We start from the raw sequence: 23528 nt of genomic DNA, 5'->3' as shown, positions 1-23528 counted from the left end.
CTTCTGTGTCTTTTATGTATCCCACATAAAGGAAACACATATCGGACAAGTAGGGGCGCAATGTATTATAGTCATTGTAGTTAATTACCATATTTTATGTGTTAAACTATATAGAATATTGGACTGTTGGAAACTACATCTCACAGTTCAGGCTTGATCTGATTTACCTCTACAGAAACTTTGCAATGTGCACAGAAAAACAGAAAAATAACCGAAATGTCAGGTTAATCTCTCAGCCCTAAAGGCCGGAAAATACGTATTTTCAACCTCCGGGAAATACATATTTGTACCTTTTATTCAGCACCTAAAATGCACCTGAAATCAAAGTTTGGAAAATACATATTTTCAATGTCATTTTGCTTACTGCGAAATGTGTAACGTTCTGACCCTAGTTCTTGTGTTATTTGTTTTAGTTGGTCAGGACGTGAGTTGGGTGGGTATTCTATGTTTTGTGTTTCTAGGTTGGGTTTCTTGTTTGGCAGGTGTTAGTCATTGTCTCTGATTGGGAACCATATTTAGGTAGCCTGTTTTCTGTTGGGGTTTGTGGGTGGTTATTTTCAGTCTTTGTTTGTCTGCACCAGATAGAACTGTTTCGGTTGTCACTTTGTTGTTTTGTGTTTTTGAAGTGTTCAGTTTTCCATTAAAAAGATGAACACTAACCACGCTGTGCTTTGGTCCTCTCTATCTCCAGACGACAACCGTTACAGAAACACATTCCAGCTCCTTGTATCGGCCGGGCTAGAGTGGGCATCGAGCCAGGTGCCATGAAGCACTGGTCTCCAGTGGCGTCTCCTCGGGCCGGCATACATGGCACTAGCCTTACGCATGGTGTCCCCGGTTCACCAGGACAGCCCAGTGCGGGCTATTCCACCTCGTCGCACTGGCCTGGCTACGGGGAGCATTCAACCAGGTAAGGTTGGGCAGGTTCAATGCTCCAGATCTCCAGTGCGCCTTCTCTGTCCGGTCTATCCGGTGCCATCTCCACGCACCAGCCCCCCACACGAGGCTTCCTGTGCGTCTCCGGAGCCCAGTACTCCCTGTTCCTGCTCCTCGCACTCGCCCTGAGGTGTGTCCCCCCAGCCCGGTACCACCAGTGCTGGCACCATGCACCAGCCCTACAGTGGGCCTGTCCTGAGCCGCCAGAGTCTCCCGTCTGTCCTGAGCCGCCAGAGTCTCCAGTCTGTCCTGAGCCGCCAGAGTCTCCCGTCTGTCCTGAGCCGCCAGAGTCTCCCGTCTGTCCTGAGCCGCCAGAGTCTCCAGTCTGTCCTGAGCCTCCAGAGTCTCCCGTCTGTCCTGAGCCGCCAGTCTGTCCTGAGACGCCAGAGCCGCCAATCTGTCCTGAGCCGCCAGAGCCGCCAGTCTGTCCTGAGCCGCCAGAGCCGCCAGTCTGTCCTGAGCCGCCAGAGAAGCCAGTCTGTCCTGAGCCGCCAGTCTGTCCTGAGCCGCCAGAGCCGCCAGTCTGTCCAGGGCCGCCAGTCAGCCAGGAGCCACCAGTCAGCCAGAGCCTCCAGAGCCGCCAGTCAGCCATGAGTTGCCAGAGCCGTCAGCCAGCCATGAGCCGCCAGAGCCGTCAGTCAGCCAGGAGCAGCCAGAGCCGTCAGTCAGCCAGGACCTGCCAGAGCCGTCAGTCAGCCAGGAGCTGCCTGTCACGCCAGCGATGCCGGAATTGCTCCTCAGTCCTGAGCTACCCCTCAGTCCGGAGCTGCCCCTCAGTCCTGAGCTGCACCTCAGTCCGTAGCTGCCCCTCAGTCCAGTGGGGCCCTTTAGTCGGGTTGCCAGTCCTAGGTTGGCGGCGAGGGTCGCCGTTCCTAGGAGGCCACAGAAGCGGACTAAGACTATGGTGGAGTGGGGTCCACTTCCAGCGCCAGAGCTGCCATCAGACCCAGAGCCCCGCCCAGACCCTCCCCATTAGGTTCAGGTTTAGCGGACGGAGTCCTCAACTTGGAGGGGGGGGGGGGTACTGTCACGTTCTGACCCTAGTTCTTGGGTTATTTCTTTGCTTTAGTTGGTCAGGACGTGAGTTGGGTGGGTATTCTATGTTTTGTGTTTCTAGGTTGGGTTTCTTGTTTGGCCTAATATGGTTCTCAATCAGAGGCAGGTGTTAGTCATTGACTCTGATTGGGAACCATATTTAGGTAGCCTGTTTTCTGTTGGGGTTTGTGGGTGGTTATTTTCAGTCTTTGTGTGTCTGCACCAGATAGAACTGTTTCAGTTGTCACATTCTAGTTTTGTGTTTTTGAAGTGTTCGGTTTTCCATTCAAAAGATGAACACTAACCACACTGCGCTTTGGTCCTCTCTAACTTCAGACGACAACCGTTACAAAATGACAACAGAAAAGAGGCCAAAAAGGCAGAACAAGGATTTGGGATAATAACCAATTAGAAGTGTATTGAACTATTGAACTCCTATGTTCAAATGAGTGCCCAATTAAAAGTGCTTTGAACTATGCTGAAAACAGAGACAGGAAAGAGGCACTACCAGTCATTTCTCTACTTTGTAAACCCACTGATCAGTGAATTTTAACAAATTGCAGTGTTACTGTTATTACATTTTTTACTTAAACTTTATTTAACCAGGAAAAGCCCATTGAGAACCAGAGTCTCTTTTTCAAGGGAGACCTGGCCAAGAAGGCAGCAACAATCAATACATTACATAATTAAAACATACAACAACATGATCCAGCCTAAAAATAGCATTTACACTCCTCTGTAACAGAGTCCCATCAATATTTTAAATTCATTCAGTGGCCCTAACATATCTAGAAGCATGGATTGTAGATTATTCCATGCCTCTGGTGCACAAGAAGAGAAGGCAGTCTTGCCTAATACTGTGAATGTCCTGGGGACTTTAAGTAGCAACACCTAGCAGACCAGGTATGGTAACTGCTGGTGGTGAAGGAGACCAGACTACAGAGGTAAAGAGGGAGTTTACCCAAAAGGGCTTTGTAGATGAACACATAGAAATGTAGCTTTCTGAGCATATAAAGTGAGGTCCAACCTACCATTTGGTACAATGTGCAATGGTGGGTGAGTGACTTGACATTTGTAATAAAGCGCAAGGACACATGATAAACAGAGTCCAGTCTCTGTAAGAAGGAGGAGGTTGCATGATAAACAGAGTCCAGTCTATGTAAGAAGGAGGAGGTTGCATGATAAACAGAGTCCAGTCTATGTAAGAAGGAGGAGGCTACATGATAAACAGAGTCTCTGTAAGAAGGAGGTTGCATGATAAACAGAGTCTCTGTAAGAAGGAGGAGGTTGCATGATAAACAGAGTCTCTGTAAGAAGGAGGAGGTTGCATGATAAACAGAGTCTCTGTAAGAAGGAGGAGGCTGCATGATAAACAGAGTCCAGTCTATGTAAGAAGGAGGAGGTTGCATGATAAACAGAGTCCAGTCTATGTAAGAAGGAGGAGAATGCATGATAAACAGAGTCCAGTCTATGTAAGAAGGAGGAGGTTGCATGATAAACAGAGTCCAGTCTATGTAAGAAGGAGGAGGTTGCATGATAAACAGAGTCCAGTCTATGTAAGAAGGAGGAGGTTGCATGATAAACAGAGTCTCTGTAAGAAGGAGGTTGCATGATAAACAGAGTCTCTGTAAGAAGGAGGTTGCATGATAAACAGAGTCTCTGTAAGAAGGAGGAGGTTGCATGATAAACAGAGTCTCTGTAAGAAGGAGGAGGCTGCATGATAAACAGAGTCTCTGTAAGAAGGAGGTTGCATGATAAACAGAGTCCAGTCTATGTAAGAAGGAGGAGGCTGCATGATAAACAGAGTCTCTGTAAGAAGGAGGAGGCTGCATGATAAACAGAGTCTCTGTAAGACAGAGGAGGCTACATGATAAACAGAGTCTCTGTAAGACAGAGGAGGCTACATGATAAACAGAGTCTCTGTAAGACAGAGGAGGCTACATGATAAACAGAGTCTCTGTAAGACAGAGGAGGCTACATGATAAACAGAGTCTCTGTAAGACAGAGGAGGCTGCATGATAAACAGAGTCTCTGTAAGACAGAGGAGGCTACATGATAAACAGAGTCTCTGTAAGACAGAGGAGGCTACATGATAAACAGAGTCTCTGTAAGAAGGAGGTTGCATGATAAACAGAGTCTCTGTAAGACAGAGGAGGCTACATGATAAACAGAGTCTCTGTAAGACAGAGGAGGTTGCATGATAAACAGAGTCTCTGTAAGACAGAGGAGGCTACATGATAAACAGAGTCTCTGTAAGACAGAGGAGGCTACATGATAAACAGAGTCTCTGTAAGACAGAGGAGGCTACATGATAAACAGAGTCTCTGTAAGACAGAGGAGGCTACATGATAAACAGAGTCTCTGTAAGACAGAGGAGGCTACATGATAAACAGAGTCTCTGTAGGACAGAGGAGGCTACATGATAAACAGAGTCTCTGTAAGACAGAGGCTGCATGATAAACAGAGTCTCTGTAAGACAGAGGAGGTTACATGATAAACAGAGTCTCTGTAAGACAGAGGAGGCTACATGATAAACAGAGTCTCTGTAAGACAGAGGAGGTTACATGATAAACAGAGTCTCTGTAAGACACAGGAGGCTACATGATAAACAGAGTCTCTGTAAGACAGAGGAGGCTACATGATAAACAGAGTCTCTGTAAGACAGAGGAGGCTGCATGATAAACAGAGTCTCTGTAAGACAGAGGAGGCTGCATGATAAACAGAGTCTCTGTAAGACAGAGGAGGCTGCATGATAAACAGAGTCTCTGTAAGACAGAGGAGGCTACATGATAAACAGAGTCTCTGTAAGACAGAGGAGGCTGCATGATAAACAGAGTCTCTGTAAGACAGAGGAGGTTACATGATAAACAGAGTCTCTGTAAGACAGAGGAGGCTACATGATAAACAGAGTCTCTGTAAGACAGAGGAGGTTACATGATAAACAGAGTCTCTGTAAGACACAGGAGGCTACATGATAAACAGAGTCTCTGTAAGACAGAGGAGGCTACATGATAAACAGAGTCTCTGTAAGACAGAGGAGGCTACATGATAAACAGAGTCTCTGTAAGACAGAGGCTGCATGATAAACAGAGTCCAGTCTCTGTAAGACAGAGGAGGCTGCATGATAAACAGAGTCTCTGTAAGACAGAGGAGGCTGCATGTTAAACAGAGTCTCTGTAAGACAGAGGAGATAACATGATAAACAGAGTCTCAGTAAGACAGAGGAGGCTACATGATAAACAGAGTCTCTGTAAGACAGAGGAGGCTACATGATAAACAGAGTCTCTGTAAGACAGAGGAGGCTACATGATAAACAGAGTCTCTGTAAGACAGAGGAGGCTACATGATAAACAGAGTCTCTGTAAGACAGAGGAGAGCTACATGATAAACAGAGTCTCTGTAAGACAGAGGAGGCTGCATGATAAACAGAGTCTCTGTAAGACAGAGGAGGCTACATGATAAACAGAGTCTCTGTAAGACAGAGGAGGCTACATGATAAACAGAGTCTCTGTAAGACAGAGGAGGCTGCATGATAAACAGAGTCTCTGTAAGACAGAGGAGGCTACATGATAAACAGAGTCTCTGTAAGACAGAGGAGGCTGCATGATAAACAGAGTCTCTGTAAGACAGAGGAGGCTACATGATAAACAGAGTCTCTGTAAGACAGAGGAGGCTGCATGATAAACAGAGTCTCTGTAAGACAGAGGAGGCTACATGATAAACAGAGTCTCTGTAAGACAGAGGAGGCTACATGATAAACAGAGTCTCTGTAAGAAGGAGGTTGCATGATAAACAGAGTCTCTGTAAGACAGAGGAGGCTACATGATAAACAGAGTCTCTGTAAGACAGAGGAGGTTGCATGATAAACAGAGTCTCTGTAAGACAGAGGAGGCTACATGATAAACAGAGTCTCTGTAAGACAGAGGAGGCTACATGATAAACAGAGTCTCTGTAAGACAGAGGAGGCTACATGATAAACAGAGTCTCTGTAAGACAGAGGAGGCTACATGATAAACAGAGTCTCTGTAAGACAGAGGAGGCTACATGATAAACAGAGTCTCTGTAGGACAGAGGAGGCTACATGATAAACAGAGTCTCTGTAAGACAGAGGCTGCATGATAAACAGAGTCTCTGTAAGACAGAGGAGGTTACATGATAAACAGAGTCTCTGTAAGACAGAGGAGGCTACATGATAAACAGAGTCTCTGTAAGACAGAGGAGGTTACATGATAAACAGAGTCTCTGTAAGACACAGGAGGCTACATGATAAACAGAGTCTCTGTAAGACAGAGGAGGCTACATGATAAACAGAGTCTCTGTAAGACAGAGGAGGCTGCATGATAAACAGAGTCTCTGTAAGACAGAGGAGGCTGCATGATAAACAGAGTCTCTGTAAGACAGAGGAGGCTGCATGATAAACAGAGTCTCTGTAAGACAGAGGAGGCTACATGATAAACAGAGTCTCTGTAAGACAGAGGAGGCTGCATGATAAACAGAGTCTCTGTAAGACAGAGGAGGTTACATGATAAACAGAGTCTCTGTAAGACAGAGGAGGCTACATGATAAACAGAGTCTCTGTAAGACAGAGGAGGTTACATGATAAACAGAGTCTCTGTAAGACACAGGAGGCTACATGATAAACAGAGTCTCTGTAAGACAGAGGAGGCTACATGATAAACAGAGTCTCTGTAAGACAGAGGAGGCTGCATGATAAACAGAGTCTCTGTAAGACAGAGGAGGCTGCATGATAAACAGAGTCTCTGTAAGACAGAGGAGGCTGCATGATAAACAGAGTCTCTGTAAGACAGAGGAGGCTACATGATAAACAGAGTCTCTGTAAGACAGAGGAGGCTGCATGATAAACAGAGTCTCTGTAAGACAGAGGAGTCTAAACAGAGTCTCTGTAAGAGTCTCAGAGGAGGCTGCATGATAAACAGAGTCTCTGTAAGACAGAGGAGGCTGCATGATAAACAGAGTCTCTGTAAGACAGAGGAGGCTGCATGATAAACAGAGTCTCTGTAAGACAGAGGAGGCTACATGATAAACAGAGTCTCTGTAAGACAGAGGAGGCTACATGATAAACAGAGTCTCTGTAAGACAGAGGAGGCTACATGATAAACAGAGTCTAAGACAGAGGAGGCTAAGATAAACAGAGTCTCTGTAAGGAGGCTGCATGATAAACAGAGTCCAGTCTCTGTAAGACAGAGGAGGCTGCATGATAAACAGAGTCTCTGTAAGACAGAGGAGGCTGCATGATAAACAGAGTCTCTGTAAGACAGAGGAGATAACATGATAAACAGAGTCTCTGTAAGACAGAGGAGGCTACATGATAAACAGAGTCTCTGTAAGACAGAGGAGGCTACATGATAAACAGAGTCTCTGTAAGACAGAGGAGGCTACATGATAAACAGAGTCTCTGTAAGACAGAGGAGGCTACATGATAAACAGAGTCTCTGTAAGACAGAGGAGGCTACATGATAAACAGAGTCTCTGTAAGACAGAGGAGGCTGCATGATAAACAGAGTCTCTGTAAGACAGAGGAGGCTACATGATAAACAGAGTCTCTGTAAGACAGAGGAGGCTACATGATAAACAGAGTCTCTGTAAGACAGAGGAGGCTACATGATAAACAGAGTCTCTGTAAGACAGAGGAGGCTGCATGATAAACAGAGTCTCTGTAAGACAGAGGAGGTTGCATGATAAACAGAGTCTCTGTAAGAAGGAGGAGGTTGCATGATAAACAGAGTCAGTCTGTAAGACAGAGGAGGCTACATGATAAACAGAGTCTCTGTAAGACAGGAGGAGGCTGCATGATAAACAGAGTCCAGTCTATGTAAGAAGGAGGAGGTTGCATGATAAACAGAGTCAGTCTATGTAAGACAAGGAGGAGGCTGCATGATAAACAGAGTCCAGTCTGTAAGAAGGAGGAGGCTGCATGATAAACAGAGTCTCTGTAAGACAAGGAGGTTGCATGATAAACAGAGTCTCTGTAAGAGGAGGAGGAGGTTGCATGATAAACAGAGTCTCTGTAAGACAGAGGAGGCTACATGATAAACAGAGTCTCTGTAAGAAGGAGGCTGCATGATAAACAGAGTCCAGTCTATGTAAGAAGACAGAGGAGGCTGCATGATAAACAGAGTCTCTGTAAGAAGAGGAGGGAGGAGGCTGCATGATAAACAGAGTCTCTGTAAGACAGAGGAGGCTACATGATAAACAGAGTCTCTGTAAGACAGAGGAGGCTACATGATAAACAGAGTCTCTGTAAGACAGAGGAGGCTACATGATAAACAGAGTCTCTGTAAGACAGAGGAGGCTACATGATAAACAGAGTCTCTGTAAGACAGAGGAGGCTGCATGATAAACAGAGTCTCTGTAAGACAGAGGAGGCTACATGATAAACAGAGTCTCTGTAAGACAGAGGAGGCTACATGATAAACAGAGTCTCTGTAAGAAGGAGGTTACATGATAAACAGAGTCTCTGTAAGACAGAGGAGGCTACATGATAAACAGAGTCTCTGTAAGACAGAGGAGGTTGCATGATAAACAGAGTCTCTGTAAGACAGAGGAGGCTACATGATAAACAGAGTCTCTGTAAGACAGAGGAGGCTACATGATAAACAGAGTCTCTGTAAGACAGAGGAGGCTACATGATAAACAGAGTCTCTGTAAGACAGAGGCTGCATGATAAACAGAGTCTCTGTAAGACAGAGGAGGTTACATGATAAACAGAGTCTCTGTAAGACAGAGGAGGCTACATGATAAACAGAGTCTCTGTAAGACAGAGGAGGTTACATGATAAACAGAGTCTCTGTAAGACACAGGAGGCTACATGATAAACAGAGTCTCTGTAAGACAGAGGAGGCTACATGATAAACAGAGTCTCTGTAAGACAGAGGAGGCTGCATGATAAACAGAGTCTCTGTAAGACAGAGGAGGCTGCATGATAAACAGAGTCTCTGTAAGACAGAGGAGGCTGCATGATAAACAGAGTCTCTGTAAGACAGAGGAGGCTACATGATAAACAGAGTCTCTGTAAGACAGAGGAGGCTGCATGATAAACAGAGTCTCTGTAAGACAGAGGAGGCTGCATGATAAACAGAGTCTCTGTAAGACAGAGGAGGCTGCATGATAAACAGAGTCTCTGTAAGACAGAGGAGGCTGCATGATAAACAGAGTCTCTGTAAGACAGAGGAGGCTGCATGATAAACAGAGTCTCTGTAAGACAGAGGAGGTTGCATGATAAACAGAGTCCAGTCTATGTAAGACAGAGGAGGCTGCATGATAAACAGAGTCCAGTCTGTAAGAAGGAGGAGGTTGCATGATAAACAGAGTCTCTGTAAGACAGGAGGAGGCTGCATGATAAACAGAGTCCAGTCTATGTAAGAGTCTCTGTAAGACACAGGAGGCTACAGAGTCTCTGTAAGACAGGAGGAGGTTGCATGATAAACAGAGTCTCTGTAAGACAGAGGAGGTTGCATGATAAACAGAGTCCAGTCTATGTAAGAACAGAGGAGGTTGCATGATAAACAGAGTCCAGTCTATGTAAGAAGGAGGAGGTTGCATGATAAACAGAGTCCAGTCTATGTAAGAAGGAGGAGGCTGCATGATAAACAGAGTCTGTAAGACAGAGGAGTCTCTGTAAGACAGAGGAGGTTGCATGATAAACAGAGTCTCTGTAAGAAGAGGAGGTCTGCATGATAAACAGAGTCTCTGTAAGACAGAGGAGGCTGCATGATAAACAGAGTCTCTGTAAGACAGAGGAGGTTGCATGATAAACAGAGTCTCTGTAAGACAGAGGAGGCTACATGATAAACAGAGTCTCTGTAAGACAGAGGAGGCTACATGATAAACAGAGTCTCTGTAAGACAGAGGAGGCTACATGATAAACAGAGTCTCTGTAAGACAGAGGAGGCTACATGATAAACAGAGTCTCTGTAAGACAGAGGAGGCTACATGATAAACAGAGTCTCTGTAAGACAGAGGAGGCTACATGATAAACAGAGTCTCTGTAAGACAGAGGAGGCTGCATGATAAACAGAGTCTCTGTAAGACAGAGGAGGCTACATGATAAACAGAGTCTCTGTAAGACAGAGGAGGCTACATGATAAACAGAGTCTCTGTAAGACAGAGGAGGCTGCATGATAAACAGAGTCTCTGTAAGACAGAGGAGGCTACATGATAAACAGAGTCTCTGTAAGACAGAGGAGGTTGCATGATAAACAGAGTCTCTGTAAGACAGAGGAGGCTACATGATAAACAGAGTCTCTGTAAGACAGAGGAGGCTGCATGATAAACAGAGTCTCTGTAAGACAGAGGAGGCTACATGATAAACAGAGTCTCTGTAAGACAGAGGAGGCTACATGATAAACAGAGTCTCTGTAAGAAGGAGGTTGCATGATAAACAGAGTCTCTGTAAGACAGAGGAGGCTACATGATAAACAGAGTCTCTGTAAGACAGAGGAGGTTGCATGATAAACAGAGTCTCTGTAAGACAGAGGAGGCTACATGATAAACAGAGTCTCTGTAAGACAGAGGAGGCTACATGATAAACAGAGTCTCTGTAAGACAGAGGAGGCTACATGATAAACAGAGTCTCTGTAAGACAGAGGAGGCTACATGATAAACAGAGTCTCTGTAAGACAGAGGAGGCTACATGATAAACAGAGTCTCTGTAGGACAGAGGAGGCTACATGATAAACAGAGTCTCTGTAAGACAGAGGCTGCATGATAAACAGAGTCTCTGTAAGACAGAGGAGGTTACATGATAAACAGAGTCTCTGTAAGACAGAGGAGGCTACATGATAAACAGAGTCTCTGTAAGACAGAGGAGGTTACATGATAAACAGAGTCTCTGTAAGACACAGGAGGCTACATGATAAACAGAGTCTCTGTAAGACAGAGGAGGCTACATGATAAACAGAGTCTCTGTAAGACAGAGGAGGCTGCATGATAAACAGAGTCTCTGTAAGACAGAGGAGGCTGCATGATAAACAGAGTCTCTGTAAGACAGAGGAGGCTGCATGATAAACAGAGTCTCTGTAAGACAGAGGAGGCTACATGATAAACAGAGTCTCTGTAAGACAGAGGAGGCTGCATGATAAACAGAGTCTCTGTAAGACAGAGGAGGTTACATGATAAACAGAGTCTCTGTAAGACAGAGGAGGCTACATGATAAACAGAGTCTCTGTAAGACAGAGGAGGTTACATGATAAACAGAGTCTCTGTAAGACACAGGAGGCTACATGATAAACAGAGTCTCTGTAAGACAGAGGAGGCTACATGATAAACAGAGTCTCTGTAAGACAGAGGAGGCTGCATGATAAACAGAGTCTCTGTAAGACAGAGGAGGCTGCATGATAAACAGAGTCTCTGTAAGACAGAGGAGGCTGCATGATAAACAGAGTCTCTGTAAGACAGAGGAGGCTACATGATAAACAGAGTCTCTGTAAGACAGAGGAGGCTGCATGATAAACAGAGTCTCTGTAAGACAGAGGAGGCTGCATGATAAACAGAGTCTCTGTAAGACAGAGGAGGCTGCATGATAAACAGAGTCTCTGTAAGACAGAGGAGGCTGCATGATAAACAGAGTCTCTGTAAGACAGAGGATGCTGCATGATAAACAGAGTCTCTGTAAGACAGAGGAGGCTACATGATAAACAGAGTCTCTGTAAGACAGAGGAGGCTACATGATAAACAGAGTCTCTGTAAGACAGAGGAGGCTACATGATAAACAGAGTCTCTGTAAGACAGAGGCTGCATGATAAACAGAGTCCAGTCTCTGTAAGACAGAGGAGGCTGCATGATAAACAGAGTCTCTGTAAGACAGAGGAGGCTGCATGTTAAACAGAGTCTCTGTAAGACAGAGGAGATAACATGATAAACAGAGTCTCAGTAAGACAGAGGAGGCTACATGATAAACAGAGTCTCTGTAAGACAGAGGAGGCTACAACAGATAAACAGAGTCTCTGTAAGACAGAGGAGGCTACATGATAAACAGAGTCTCTGTAAGACAGAGGAGGCTACATGATAAACAGAGTCTCTGTAAGACAGAGGAGGCTACATGATAAACAGAGTCTCTGTAAGACAGAGGAGGCTGCATGATAAACAGAGTCTCTGTAAGACAGAGGAGGCTACATGATAAACAGAGTCTCTGTAAGACAGAGGAGGCTACATGATAAACAGAGTCTCTGTAAGACAGAGGAGGCTACATGATAAACAGAGTCTCTGTAAGACAGAGGAGGTTGCATGATAAACAGAGTCTCTGTAAGAAGGAGGAGGTTGCATGATAAACAGAGTCTCTGTAAGAAGGAGGAGGTTGCATGATAAACAGAGTCCAGTTTATGTAAGAAGGAGGAGGTTGCATGATAAACAGAGTCCAGTCTATGTAAGAAGGAGGAGGTTGCATGATAAACAGAGTCCAGTCTATGTAAGAAGGAGGAGGTTGCATGATAAACAGAGTCCAGTCTATGTAAGAAGGAGGAGGTTGCATGATAAACAGAGTCCAGTCTATGTAAGAAGGAGGAGGTTGCATGATAAACAGAGTCTCTGTAAGAAGGAGGTTGCATGATAAACAGAGTCTCTGTAAGAAGGAGGAGGTTGCATGATAAACAGAGTCTCTGTAAGAAGGAGGAGGCTGCATGATAAACAGAGTCTCTGTAAGAAGGAGGTTGCATGATAAACAGAGTCCAGTCTATGTAAGAAGGAGGAGGCTGCATGATAAACAGAGTCTCTGTAAGAAGGAGGAGGCTGCATGATAAACAGAGTCTCTGTAAGACAGAGGAGGCTACATGATAAACAGAGTCTCTGTAAGACAGAGGAGGCTACATGATAAACAGAGTCTCTGTAAGACAGAGGAGGCTACATGATAAACAGAGTCTCTGTAAGACAGAGGAGGCTACATGATAAACAGAGTCTCTGTAAGACAGAGGAGGCTGCATGATAAACAGAGTCTCTGTAAGGCAGAGGAGGCTACATGATAAACAGAGTCTCTGTAAGACAGAGGAGGCTACATGATAAACAGAGTCTCTGTAAGAAGGAGGTTGCATGATAAACAGAGTCTCTGTAAGACAGAGGAGGCTACATGATAAACAGAGTCTCTGTAAGACAGAGGAGGTTGCATGATAAACAGAGTCTCTGTAAGACAGAGGAGGCTACATGATAAACAGAGTCTCTGTAAGACAGAGGAGGCTACATGATAAACAGAGTCTCTGTAAGACAGAGGAGGCTACATGATAAACAGAGTCTCTGTAAGACAGAGAGGCTGCATGATAAACAGAGTCTCTGTAAGACAGAGGAGGTTACATGATAAACAGAGTCTCTGTAAGACAGAGGAGGCTACATGATAAACAGAGTCTCTGTAAGACAGAGGAGGTTACATGATAAACAGAGTCTCTGTAAGACAGAGGAGGCTACATGATAAACAGAGTCTCTGTAAGACAGAGGAGGCTACATGATAAACAGAGTCTCTGTAAGACAGAGGAGGCTGCATGATAAACAGAGTCTCTGTAAGACAGAGGAGGCTGCATGATAAACAGAGTCTCTGTAAGACAGAGGAGGCTGCATGATAAACAGAGTCTCTGTAAGACAGAGGAGGCTACATGATAAACAGAGTCTCTGTAAGACAGAGGAGGCTGCATGATAAACAGAGTCTCTGTAAGACAGAGGAGGCTGCATGATAAACAGAGTCTCTGTAAGACAGAGGAGGCTGCATGATAAACAGAGTCTCTGTAAGACAGAGGAGGCTGCATGATAAACAGAGTCTCTGTAAGACAGAGGATGCTGCATGATAAACAGAGTCTCTGTAAGACAGAGGAGGTTGCATGATAAACAGAGTCCAGTCTATGTAAGAAGGAGGAGGTTGCATGATAAACAGAGTCCAGTCTATGTAAGAAGGAGGAGGTTGCATGATAAACAGAGTCTCTGTAAGAAGGAGGAGGTTGCATGATAAACAGAGTCCAGTCTATGTAAGAAGGAGGAGGTTGCATGATAAACAGAGTCCAGTCTATGTAAGAAGGAGGAGGTTGCATGATAAACAGAGTCCAGTCTATGTAAGAAGGAGGAGGTTGCATGATAAACAGAGTCCAGTCTATGTAAGAAGGAGGAGGTTGCATGATAAACAGAGTCCAGTCTATGTAAGAAGGAGGAGGTTGCATGATAAACAGAGTCCAGTCTATGTAAGAAGGAGGAGGTTGCATGATAAACAGAGTCTCTGTAAGAAGGAGGTTGCATGATAAACAGAGTCTCTGTAAGAAGGAGGTTGCATGATAAACAGAGTCTCTGTAAGAAGGAGGAGGTTGCATGATAAACAGAGTCTCTGTAAGACAGAGGAGGCTACATGATAAACAGAGTCTCTGTAAGACAGAGGAGGCTACATGATAAACAGAGTCTCTGTAAGACAGAGGAGGCTACATGATAAACAGAGTCTCTGTAAGACAGAGGAGGCTACATGATAAACAGAGTCTCTGTAAGACAGAGGAGGCTGCATGATAAACAGAGTCTCTGTAAGGCAGAGGAGGCTACATGATAAACAGAGTCTCTGTAAGACAGAGGAGGCTACATGATAAACAGAGTCTCTGTAAGAAGGAGGTTGCATGATAAACAGAGTCTCTGTAAGACAGAGGAGGCTACATGATAAACAGAGTCTCTGTAAGACAGAGGAGGTTGCATGATAAACAGAGTCTCTGTAAGACAGAGGAGGCTACATGATAAACAGAGTCTCTGTAAGACAGAGGAGGCTACATGATAAACAGAGTCTCTGTAAGACAGAGGAGGCTACATGATAAACAGAGTCTCTGTAAGACAGAGGAGGCTACATGATAAACAGAGTCTCTGTAAGACAGAGGAGGCTACATGATAAACAGAGTCTCTGTAGGACAGAGGAGGCTACATGATAAACAGAGTCTCTGTAAGACAGAGGCTGCATGATAAACAGAGTCTCTGTAAGACAGAGGAGGTTACATGATAAACAGAGTCTCTGTAAGACAGAGGAGGCTACATGATAAACAGAGTCTCTGTAAGACAGAGGAGGTTACATGATAAACAGAGTCTCTGTAAGACACAGGAGGCTACATGATAAACAGAGTCTCTGTAAGACAGAGGAGGCTACATGATAAACAGAGTCTCTGTAAGACAGAGGAGGCTGCATGATAAACAGAGTCTCTGTAAGACAGAGGAGGCTGCATGATAAACAGAGTCTCTGTAAGACAGAGGAGGCTGCATGATAAACAGAGTCTCTGTAAGACAGAGGAGGCTACATGATAAACAGAGTCTCTGTAAGACAGAGGAGGCTGCATGATAAACAGAGTCTCTGTAAGACAGAGGAGGCTGCATGATAAACAGAGTCTCTGTAAGACAGAGGAGGCTGCATGATAAACAGAGTCTCTGTAAGACAGAGGAGGCTGCATGATAAACAGAGTCTCTGTAAGACAGAGGATGCTGCATGATAAACAGAGTCTCTGTAAGACAGAGGAGGCTACATGATAAACAGAGTCTCTGTAAGACAGAGGAGGCTACATGATAAACAGAGTCTCTGTAAGACAGAGGAGGCTACATGATAAACAGAGTCTCTGTAAGACAGAGGCTGCATGATAAACAGAGTCCAGTCTCTGTAAGACAGAGGAGGCTGCATGATAAACAGAGTCTCTGTAAGACAGAGGAGGCTGCATGTTAAACAGAGTCTCTGTAAGACAGAGGAGATAACATGATAAACAGAGTCTCAGTAAGACAGAGGAGGCTACATGATAAACAGAGTCTCTGTAAGACAGAGGAGGCTACATGATAAACAGAGTCTCTGTAAGACAGAGGAGGCTACATGATAAACAGAGTCTCTGTAAGACAGAGGAGGCTACATGATAAACAGAGTCTCTGTAAGACAGAGGAGGCTACATGATAAACAGAGTCTCTGTAAGACAGAGGAGGCTGCATGATAAACAGAGTCTCTGTAAGACAGAGGAGGCTACATGATAAACAGAGTCTCTGTAAGACAGAGGAGGCTACATGATAAACAGAGTCTCTGTAAGACAGAGGAGGCTACATGATAAACAAAGTATCTGTAAGACAGAGGAGGCTACATGATAAACAGAGTCTCTGTAAGACAGAGGAGGCTGCATGATAAACAGAGTCTCTGTAAGACAGAGGAGGCTACATGATAAACAAAGTCTCTGTAAGACAGAGGAGGCTACATGATAAACAGAGTCTCTGTAAGACAGAGGAGGCTACATGATAAACAGAGTCTCTGTAAGACAGAGGAGGCTACATGATAAACAGAGTCTCTGTAAGACAGAGGAGGTTACATGATAAACAGAGTCTCTGTAAGACAGAGGAGGTTACATGATAAACAGAGTCTCTGTAAGACAGAGGAGGTTACATGCATGTACAACAAGTCACCATAATCCATTACAGAGATAAAAGTGGCCTGAACAAGCTTATTTCTAGCCATAAGCGGTAAGCTTTAGTAAAAAAATAAAAACCCAATTTCAATTTCAGCTTTGTCATAAGATTATCCACATGAACTTTAAAGGACAACTTGTCATCCAAGCAAATACCTAGATACCAAATTCTAAAAGCCCTAGTTCCTAAACCAATTTACCGCTCCTCCACTGAGGATGACACTTTTTCAATGGATAAGCCACCAGATGTGACACAACTCTGGCAGAGTTCAAGCTCTGGTAAAGGTCATGAATTTAGTTTGTTGTACATTGAAGACCAGTTTGAGACCATAAAGGGAGGCCTGCAGTGACTGAAAAGCAGTGTGGAGCTCTTCAACAGCCTGAACCAGAGAAGGAGCACATTAATATATGACTGCATCATCTGCATATAGATGGAACTTTGCTGGTTGCATCCCATTTCCCAAAACATTCATACAAATTGAGAACAACACAGGAGCTAAAATAAAACTCTGTGGCACACCACTATTAACCTCAAGAAAGCTAGACATGTGACTGTCAGTATATACACATTGTGTTCTGGCAGAAAGAATGTTCCCTAAACCAATTTACTGCCCCTTCACTGACACCAATGTTTCTGAGTCTAGCTACAGTAGCAACAATTCATGGTGAACTGAATAAAAGGTCTTTGATAAATCCACAAACAGAGCAGCACAATGTTGCTTTTTATCAAGTGCATTAATTATGCCGTTTGCCACTGCCATAGCTGCAGTTGTGGTGCTGTGCCCCGATCTAAAGCCAGACTGAACCCCGCTCAGTATGTTCTTTTCAATGAAGACGTTTTTTAACTGAGCTCACTAGGGATTCATAGACTGGCCAGGATAGGGAGTTTGGATATAGGACGATAGTTACTAGCATCTGAGGGATCTCCACCCTTTAGCAGCGGGAGGACATAAGCTGATTTCCAAATGCTGGGTATGGAATTGGTCAAGTGACTCATGTTGAAAATGTGTGCCACAGGTTCAGTAATAATACCAGCTGCTATCTTTAAGAGGTAGGGGTCCAGGCTGTCTGGACCTGCAGACTTTTTAGTGTCTATAGCCTTTAGTGCTTTATAGACCTCAGTATAAGAAACAGGCTCAAAGTTAAAATGGTTCACATTAGAGGTCGACCGATTATGATTTTTCAACACCGATACCGATACCAATTATTGGAGGACAAAAAAAGACGATACCGATTAATCGGACGGTTTTTAAAATTGATTTGTAATAATGACAATTCCAACAATACTGAATTAACACTTATTTTAACTTAATATACTACACCAATAAAAATCTATTTAGCCTCAAATAAATAATGAAACATGTTCAATTTGGTTTAAATAATGCAAAAACAAAGTGTTGGAGAAGAAAGTAAAAGTGCAATATGTGCTTTGTAAGAAAGCTAAAGTTTCAGTTCCTTGCTCAGAACATGATAACATATGAAAGCTGGTGGTTCCTTTTAACATGAGTCTTCAATATTCCCAGGTAAGAAGTTTTAGGTTGTAGTTATTATAGAGTTATAGGACTATTTCCCTCTATACCATTTGTATTTCATATAGCTTTCACTATTGGATGTTCTTATAGGCACTTTAGTATTGCCAGTGTAACAGTATAGCTTCCGTCCCTCTCCTCGCTCCTCCCTGGGCTCGAACCAGGAACACAACGACAACAGCCACCCTTGATGCAGCGTTACCCATGCAGAGCAAGGGGAACAACCACTCCAAGTCTCAGAGCGAGTGACGTTTAAAATGCTATTAGCGCGCACCCCGCTAACTAGCTAGCCATTTCACATCACATCGTTACACCAGCCTAATCTCGGGAGTTGATAGGCTTGAAGTCATAAACAGCAGAGCTGCTGGCAAAACGCACAAAAGTGCTGTTTGAATGAATGCTTATGAGCCTGCTGCTGCCTACCACCGCTCAGTCAGACTGCTCTATCAAATCATAGACTTAATTATAACATAATAACACACAGAAATGCGAGCCTTAGGTAATTAATATGGTAGAATGCGCACTGCATCGATTATATGCAACGCAGGACACGGTAGATAAACTAGTAATATCATCAACCATGTGTAGTTATTGTGATTATGATTGATTAAGTTTAATGCTAGCTAGCAACTTACCTTGGCTTCTTACTGCATTCGCGTGACAGGCAGGCTCCTCGTGAGGCTGGTGGTTAGAGGTGGTTGGACTAGTTAACCGTAAGGTTGAAAGATTGAATCCCTGAGCTGACAAGGTAAAAATCTGTCATTCTGCCCCTGAACAAGGCAGTTAACCCACCGTTCCTAGGCCGTCACTGAAAGTAAGAATGTGTTCTTAACTGACTTGCCTGGTTAAATAAAGATTCAATAAAGGTGAAAAAAAAAACGGCAAAATCACCGCCCAAAATTACCGATTTCCGATTATTATGAAAACTGGAAATCGGCCATAATTAATCAGCCGACCTCTAATTGACATGAGGGTCTATATCATAGTTGACTGTAACAGAGCTTACATTAGAGGCCTGGGCCCCACCATTATCAAAGACTGAACCAGCAGATATGAAGTGCTTGTTAAAAACCCCTACAATATCGGCTTTATCCCTCACTTCATTAGAATCCATCATTAAATGGTCAGGAAGGCCAGAGGAGACATTAGAATCCATCATTAAATGGTCAGGAAGGTCAGAGGAGACATTAGAATCCATCATTAAATGGTCAGGAAGGCCAGAGGAGACATTAGAATCCATCATTAAATGGTCAGGAAGGCCAGAGGAGACATTAGAATCCATCATTAAATGGTCAGGAAGGTCAGAGGAGACATTAGAATCCATCATTAAATGGTCAGGAAGGCCAGAGGAGACATTAGAATCCATCATTAAATGGTCAGGAAGGTCAGAGGAGACATTAGAATCCATCATTAAATGGTCAGGAAGGCCAGAGGAGACATTAGAATCCATCATTAAATGGTCAGGAAGGTCAGAGGAGACATTAGAATCCATCATTAAATGGTCAGGAAGGCCAGAGGAGACATTAGAATCCATCATTAAATGGTCAGGAAGGTCAGAGGAGACATTAGAATCCATCATTAAATGGTCAGGAAGGTCAGAGGAGACATTAGAACCTGACACTGTTTTGATTAGCTTCCAGAACTTGGTAGGGTTGTTTACAGTGCCTTGCGAAAGTATTCGGCCCCCTTGAACTTTGCGACCTTTTGCCACATTTCAGGCTTCAAACATAAAGATATAAAACTGTATTTTTTTGTGAAGAATCAACAACAAGTGGGACACAATCATGAATGGCTAATTTTGCACGCCCAATTTTTCAGTTTTTGATTTGTTAAAAAAGTTTGAAATATCCAATAAATGTCGTTCCACTTCATGATTGTGTCCCACTTGTTGTTGATTCTTCACAAATAAATACAGTTTTATATTTTTATGTTTGAAACCTGAAATGTGGCAAAAGGTCGCAAAGTTCAAGGGGGCCGAATACTTTCCCAAGGCACTGTAGGTTCTCTGTGACTGCATTTAAATAGTCATCTGATTTGGACTTCATTCAATCCTGTACATTTGTTTCTTTACTGGGCACTCTGGGCACTAACCCTCTAACCCTAACCCTAACCCCACTCTGAAGGAGGCCCAGTCAACAGTAGCATTTCTATGTCTAGCTTGAGCCCAAGAGATATTTATTTCTCTTTCTAATTAATTCGGCCAAGTTATCTGACAACCATGGATTGTCCTTTCCACTGATTCTACATGTCTTCACAGGGTCATGCTTATCACACATCGACACACATGTCATATAAAAATAGTCCCAGGCAGTGTCAACATGGAGAATCAGACTTACTCTGTCAATATTATGGTACAGATCAAGTAAGAACGCTTGCTCAACAAATTGTCTAAAATGTCATTTAAAAATCTAACAGGGTTTGGATTTGGTCATTTTTGTATTTCGAACACAAGCAATTGCACAGTGATCACTGGCATCATTACAGAATATCCTAGTCGATGTGTATTTGTGAGGGTTATTCATTAGAATAATGTCCAATGGCGTTGATTTGTTAGGTGCTCTGGGACTCGGTCATGTAGGAGCATTAATTCATTGAGCGAGATTCAGAGAGTCACACAGTTCTTTAAAAGAGTCTGAGACAGATGTAAGCATGTCACAGTTCAAATCTCCTACAATAATTAATTCAGAGTCATTTAGCTTGTGCAGGACATCAGAAAGAGAGTTAAGTGCGTCTCCTGAAGACGAAGGCGTCTGTAGCAGCCGACTACAGTGATGTGGGAGCCCTTATATATGTTCACTTTAACCGCAAGCAATTCAAAATGTTTGGCTTTGGTATCGAGAGAATTTCAGAGGTGTTAAACTCGGATTTCACATAAATTGCAACCCCTCCTTTACTCATCTGATCCATTGTAAAACAACGTGAAGCCATCAATAGTACAGTGTTTGTGTTCTGTGGTAAACAAGCTGTTCCTGGCTGCCTTTGGCAGACTATTGGCCATTTGAAGACCAGTGAGCCTGTCCAGATGACCAAAAGCCTCTCTGTTGAACCCTAGCAGTACAAAAACAAGATTGGTATGAGCCAGGCACCAGGTCACTCATCAACAGTCTTTCCTGTCAATGTGAATATATAGCTCATCTTGGTGAAGGGGTCAGGAAAAACTCCTGGCCCAACTCAGAGCTACTTTTAACCACAGTTCAGACCATTCCACCACAGTTCAGACCAGCCCCTGTTCAGACAGATAATACTCTGGCTTGTACTTTACCTCAAAGTTAGCCTGGGTTAATAGCATGCACTTCAACAGGCCTCTCCAAGTCAACTTAATAACATATAAACATCGGCCAGATGTTACCAGGCTTAATTAGGACAGCCAGACCTTCAGATCAGCTCCAAAGAGACACGTAGCCAGACTCCTCACACAGACACGTGAACAAACACATGAGGACACACGTCAGATAAACTCTGAACCCGTAGCCAAAGCTAGCTTGCCTAGCTACATTTACGAAGGCCACAGAAATATGCGTCTCACCCACAGAGAGAAGGGGGAATGTGAGACAGGAAAAAGAGACTGAAAGAGGTAGATCTAAGAGAGAAGAGATAATGATGTATACTAAACAAAAATATAAACGCAACATGTAAATAAAAGATCCCAGAAATGTTCCATATGCACAAAAAGCTTACCTCCCTGTTAGTGAGCATTTCTCCTTTGCCAAGATAATCCATCCACCTGACAGGTGTGGCATGTCAAGAAGCTGATTAAACAGCATGATCATTACACAGGCGCACCTTGTGCTGGGGAAAATAAAATGTGCAGTTTTGTCACACAACACAATGTCACATATGTTTGCAATTGACATGTTGACTGCAGGAATGTCCACCGGAGCTATTGTCAGAGAATTGAATGTTAATTTCTCTACCATAAGCTGCTTTCAACGTTGTTTTGAGAATTTGGAAGTACATCCAACCGGCCTCACAACCGCAGACACCGTGTAACTAGGCCAACCCAGGACCTCCACGTCCGGCTTCTTCACCTGCGGGGTCGTCTGATGAAACTGAGGAGTATCTCTGTCTGTAATAATTCTGATTGGCTGAGCCTTGCTCCCCAATGAGTGGGCCGAGCTCCAACGTGGGACCCAGGCCCACCCATGGCTGCGCCCTGCCCAGTCTTGTGAAATCCACAGAGTAGGGCCTAATGTATTTATTTGAATTGACTGATTCCCTTATATGATCTGTAACTCTGTAAAATCTTTGAAATTGTTGCACGTCATGTTTATATTTTTGTTCAGTATAGATAAAAGGGTGATAGGTAGAAGGGTAGAAATAGGGGATCAAAGAGAGTGTGGATGAGGGTTGGTAGAAAGGGAGAGATAGAGAGGGCCAGAGGGGTAGAAGTGAGATAGAGGCAGACAGATGCAGCTGGCCAGACACAAGGCCCAGTGTGTGTGTGCGGGCATGTGTGTGTGTTAGTGTGTGCGGGCATGTGTGTGTGTTAGTGTGTGTGTGTGTGTGTGTGTGTGTGTGTGTGTGTGTGTGTGTGTGTGTGTGTGTGTGTGTGTGTGTGTGTGTGTGTGTGTGTGTGTGTGTGTGTGTGTGTGTGTGTGTGTGTGTGTGTGTGTGTGTGTGTGTGTCAGTATTTGGTATTTAGAGTATGTTCACACACAGCTTCTCCAGACATAGACCTCACCCTTATCCTGCATGGACTGGACTGTCACACTCACATACACAGGGCAGCACATCAGAGAGAGATGGAGAAAAGAAATGGGAGTGTGAAAGAAAAAAGGAAACAAGAAGTGGGAAAAGAGGGATCAGAAGAAGTGGGATAGGGTGGAAAGAGAGGGATCAGAGGAAGTGGGATAGGGTGGAAAGAGAGGGATCAGAGGAAGTGGGATAGGGTGGAAAGAGAGGGATCAGAAGAAGTGGGATAGGGTGGAAAGAGAGGGATCAGAAGAAGTGGGATAGGGTGGAAAGAGAGGGATCAGAGGAAGTGGGATAGGGTGGAAAGAGAGGGATCAGAGGAAGTGGGATAGGGTGGAAAGAGAGGGATCAGAGGAAGTGGGATAGGGTGGAAAGAGAGGGATCAGAGGAAGTGGGATAGGGTGGGGATCAGAGGGTGGAAAGAGAGGGATCAGAGGAAGTGGGATAGGGTGGAAAGAGAGGGATCAGAGAGGAAGGGTGGAAAGAGAGGGATCAGAGGAAGTGGGATAAGAGAGGGATCAGAAGAAGTGGGATAGGGTGGAAAGAAGGGATCAGAGGAAGTGGGATAGGGTGGAAAGAGAGGGATCAGAGGAAGTGGGATTGGGTGGAAAGAGAGGGATCAGAGGAAGTGGGATAGGGTGGAAAGAGAGGGATCAGAGGAAGTGGGATAGGGTGGAAAGAGAGGGATCAGAGGAAGTGGGATAGGGTGGAAAGAGAGGGATCAGAGGAAGTGGGATAGGGTGGAAATAGAGGGATCAGAGGATGTGTGAGGCAGGGAAAGATTAAGTGATAGAGTAATGAAAAAGAAAAAGAAGGTGTGCTGTTGTGATGGTCTTACGCGGGGAGCTGGGGGTCCGTGGTCATCGAGATATGTGGAATCTCCTGTGAAGAAACAGAGGTATAGATATTTATTCAGGGCTACAGTCCAATAGTGTTCAATCGTATTATG

The 23528-nt window shown here is 44.2% G+C and overlaps 1 protein-coding gene across 1 annotated transcript in view; it reads right to left on the bottom strand.

The window, feature by feature from the left end:
* LOC123995248 (uronyl 2-sulfotransferase-like) overlaps positions 1-23528 on the bottom strand; it is a 161321-nt gene that overhangs the window by 43796 nt on the left and 93997 nt on the right. Inside the window, exon 2 of the mRNA XM_046298717.1 lies at positions 23418-23461. Coding sequence (XP_046154673.1) covers positions 23418-23461 — 44 coding nt within the window. The remainder of the gene's footprint in view (positions 1-23417; positions 23462-23528) is intronic.

The sequence above is a fragment of the Oncorhynchus gorbuscha genome, linkage group LG14 (assembly GCF_021184085.1).
Source record: "Oncorhynchus gorbuscha isolate QuinsamMale2020 ecotype Even-year linkage group LG14, OgorEven_v1.0, whole genome shotgun sequence".
Classification (NCBI taxonomy): domain Eukaryota; kingdom Metazoa; phylum Chordata; class Actinopteri; order Salmoniformes; family Salmonidae; genus Oncorhynchus; species Oncorhynchus gorbuscha.
The sequence above is the reverse complement of the archived record's forward strand: the minus strand, read 5'-3'. Positions and strand labels throughout refer to the sequence as shown.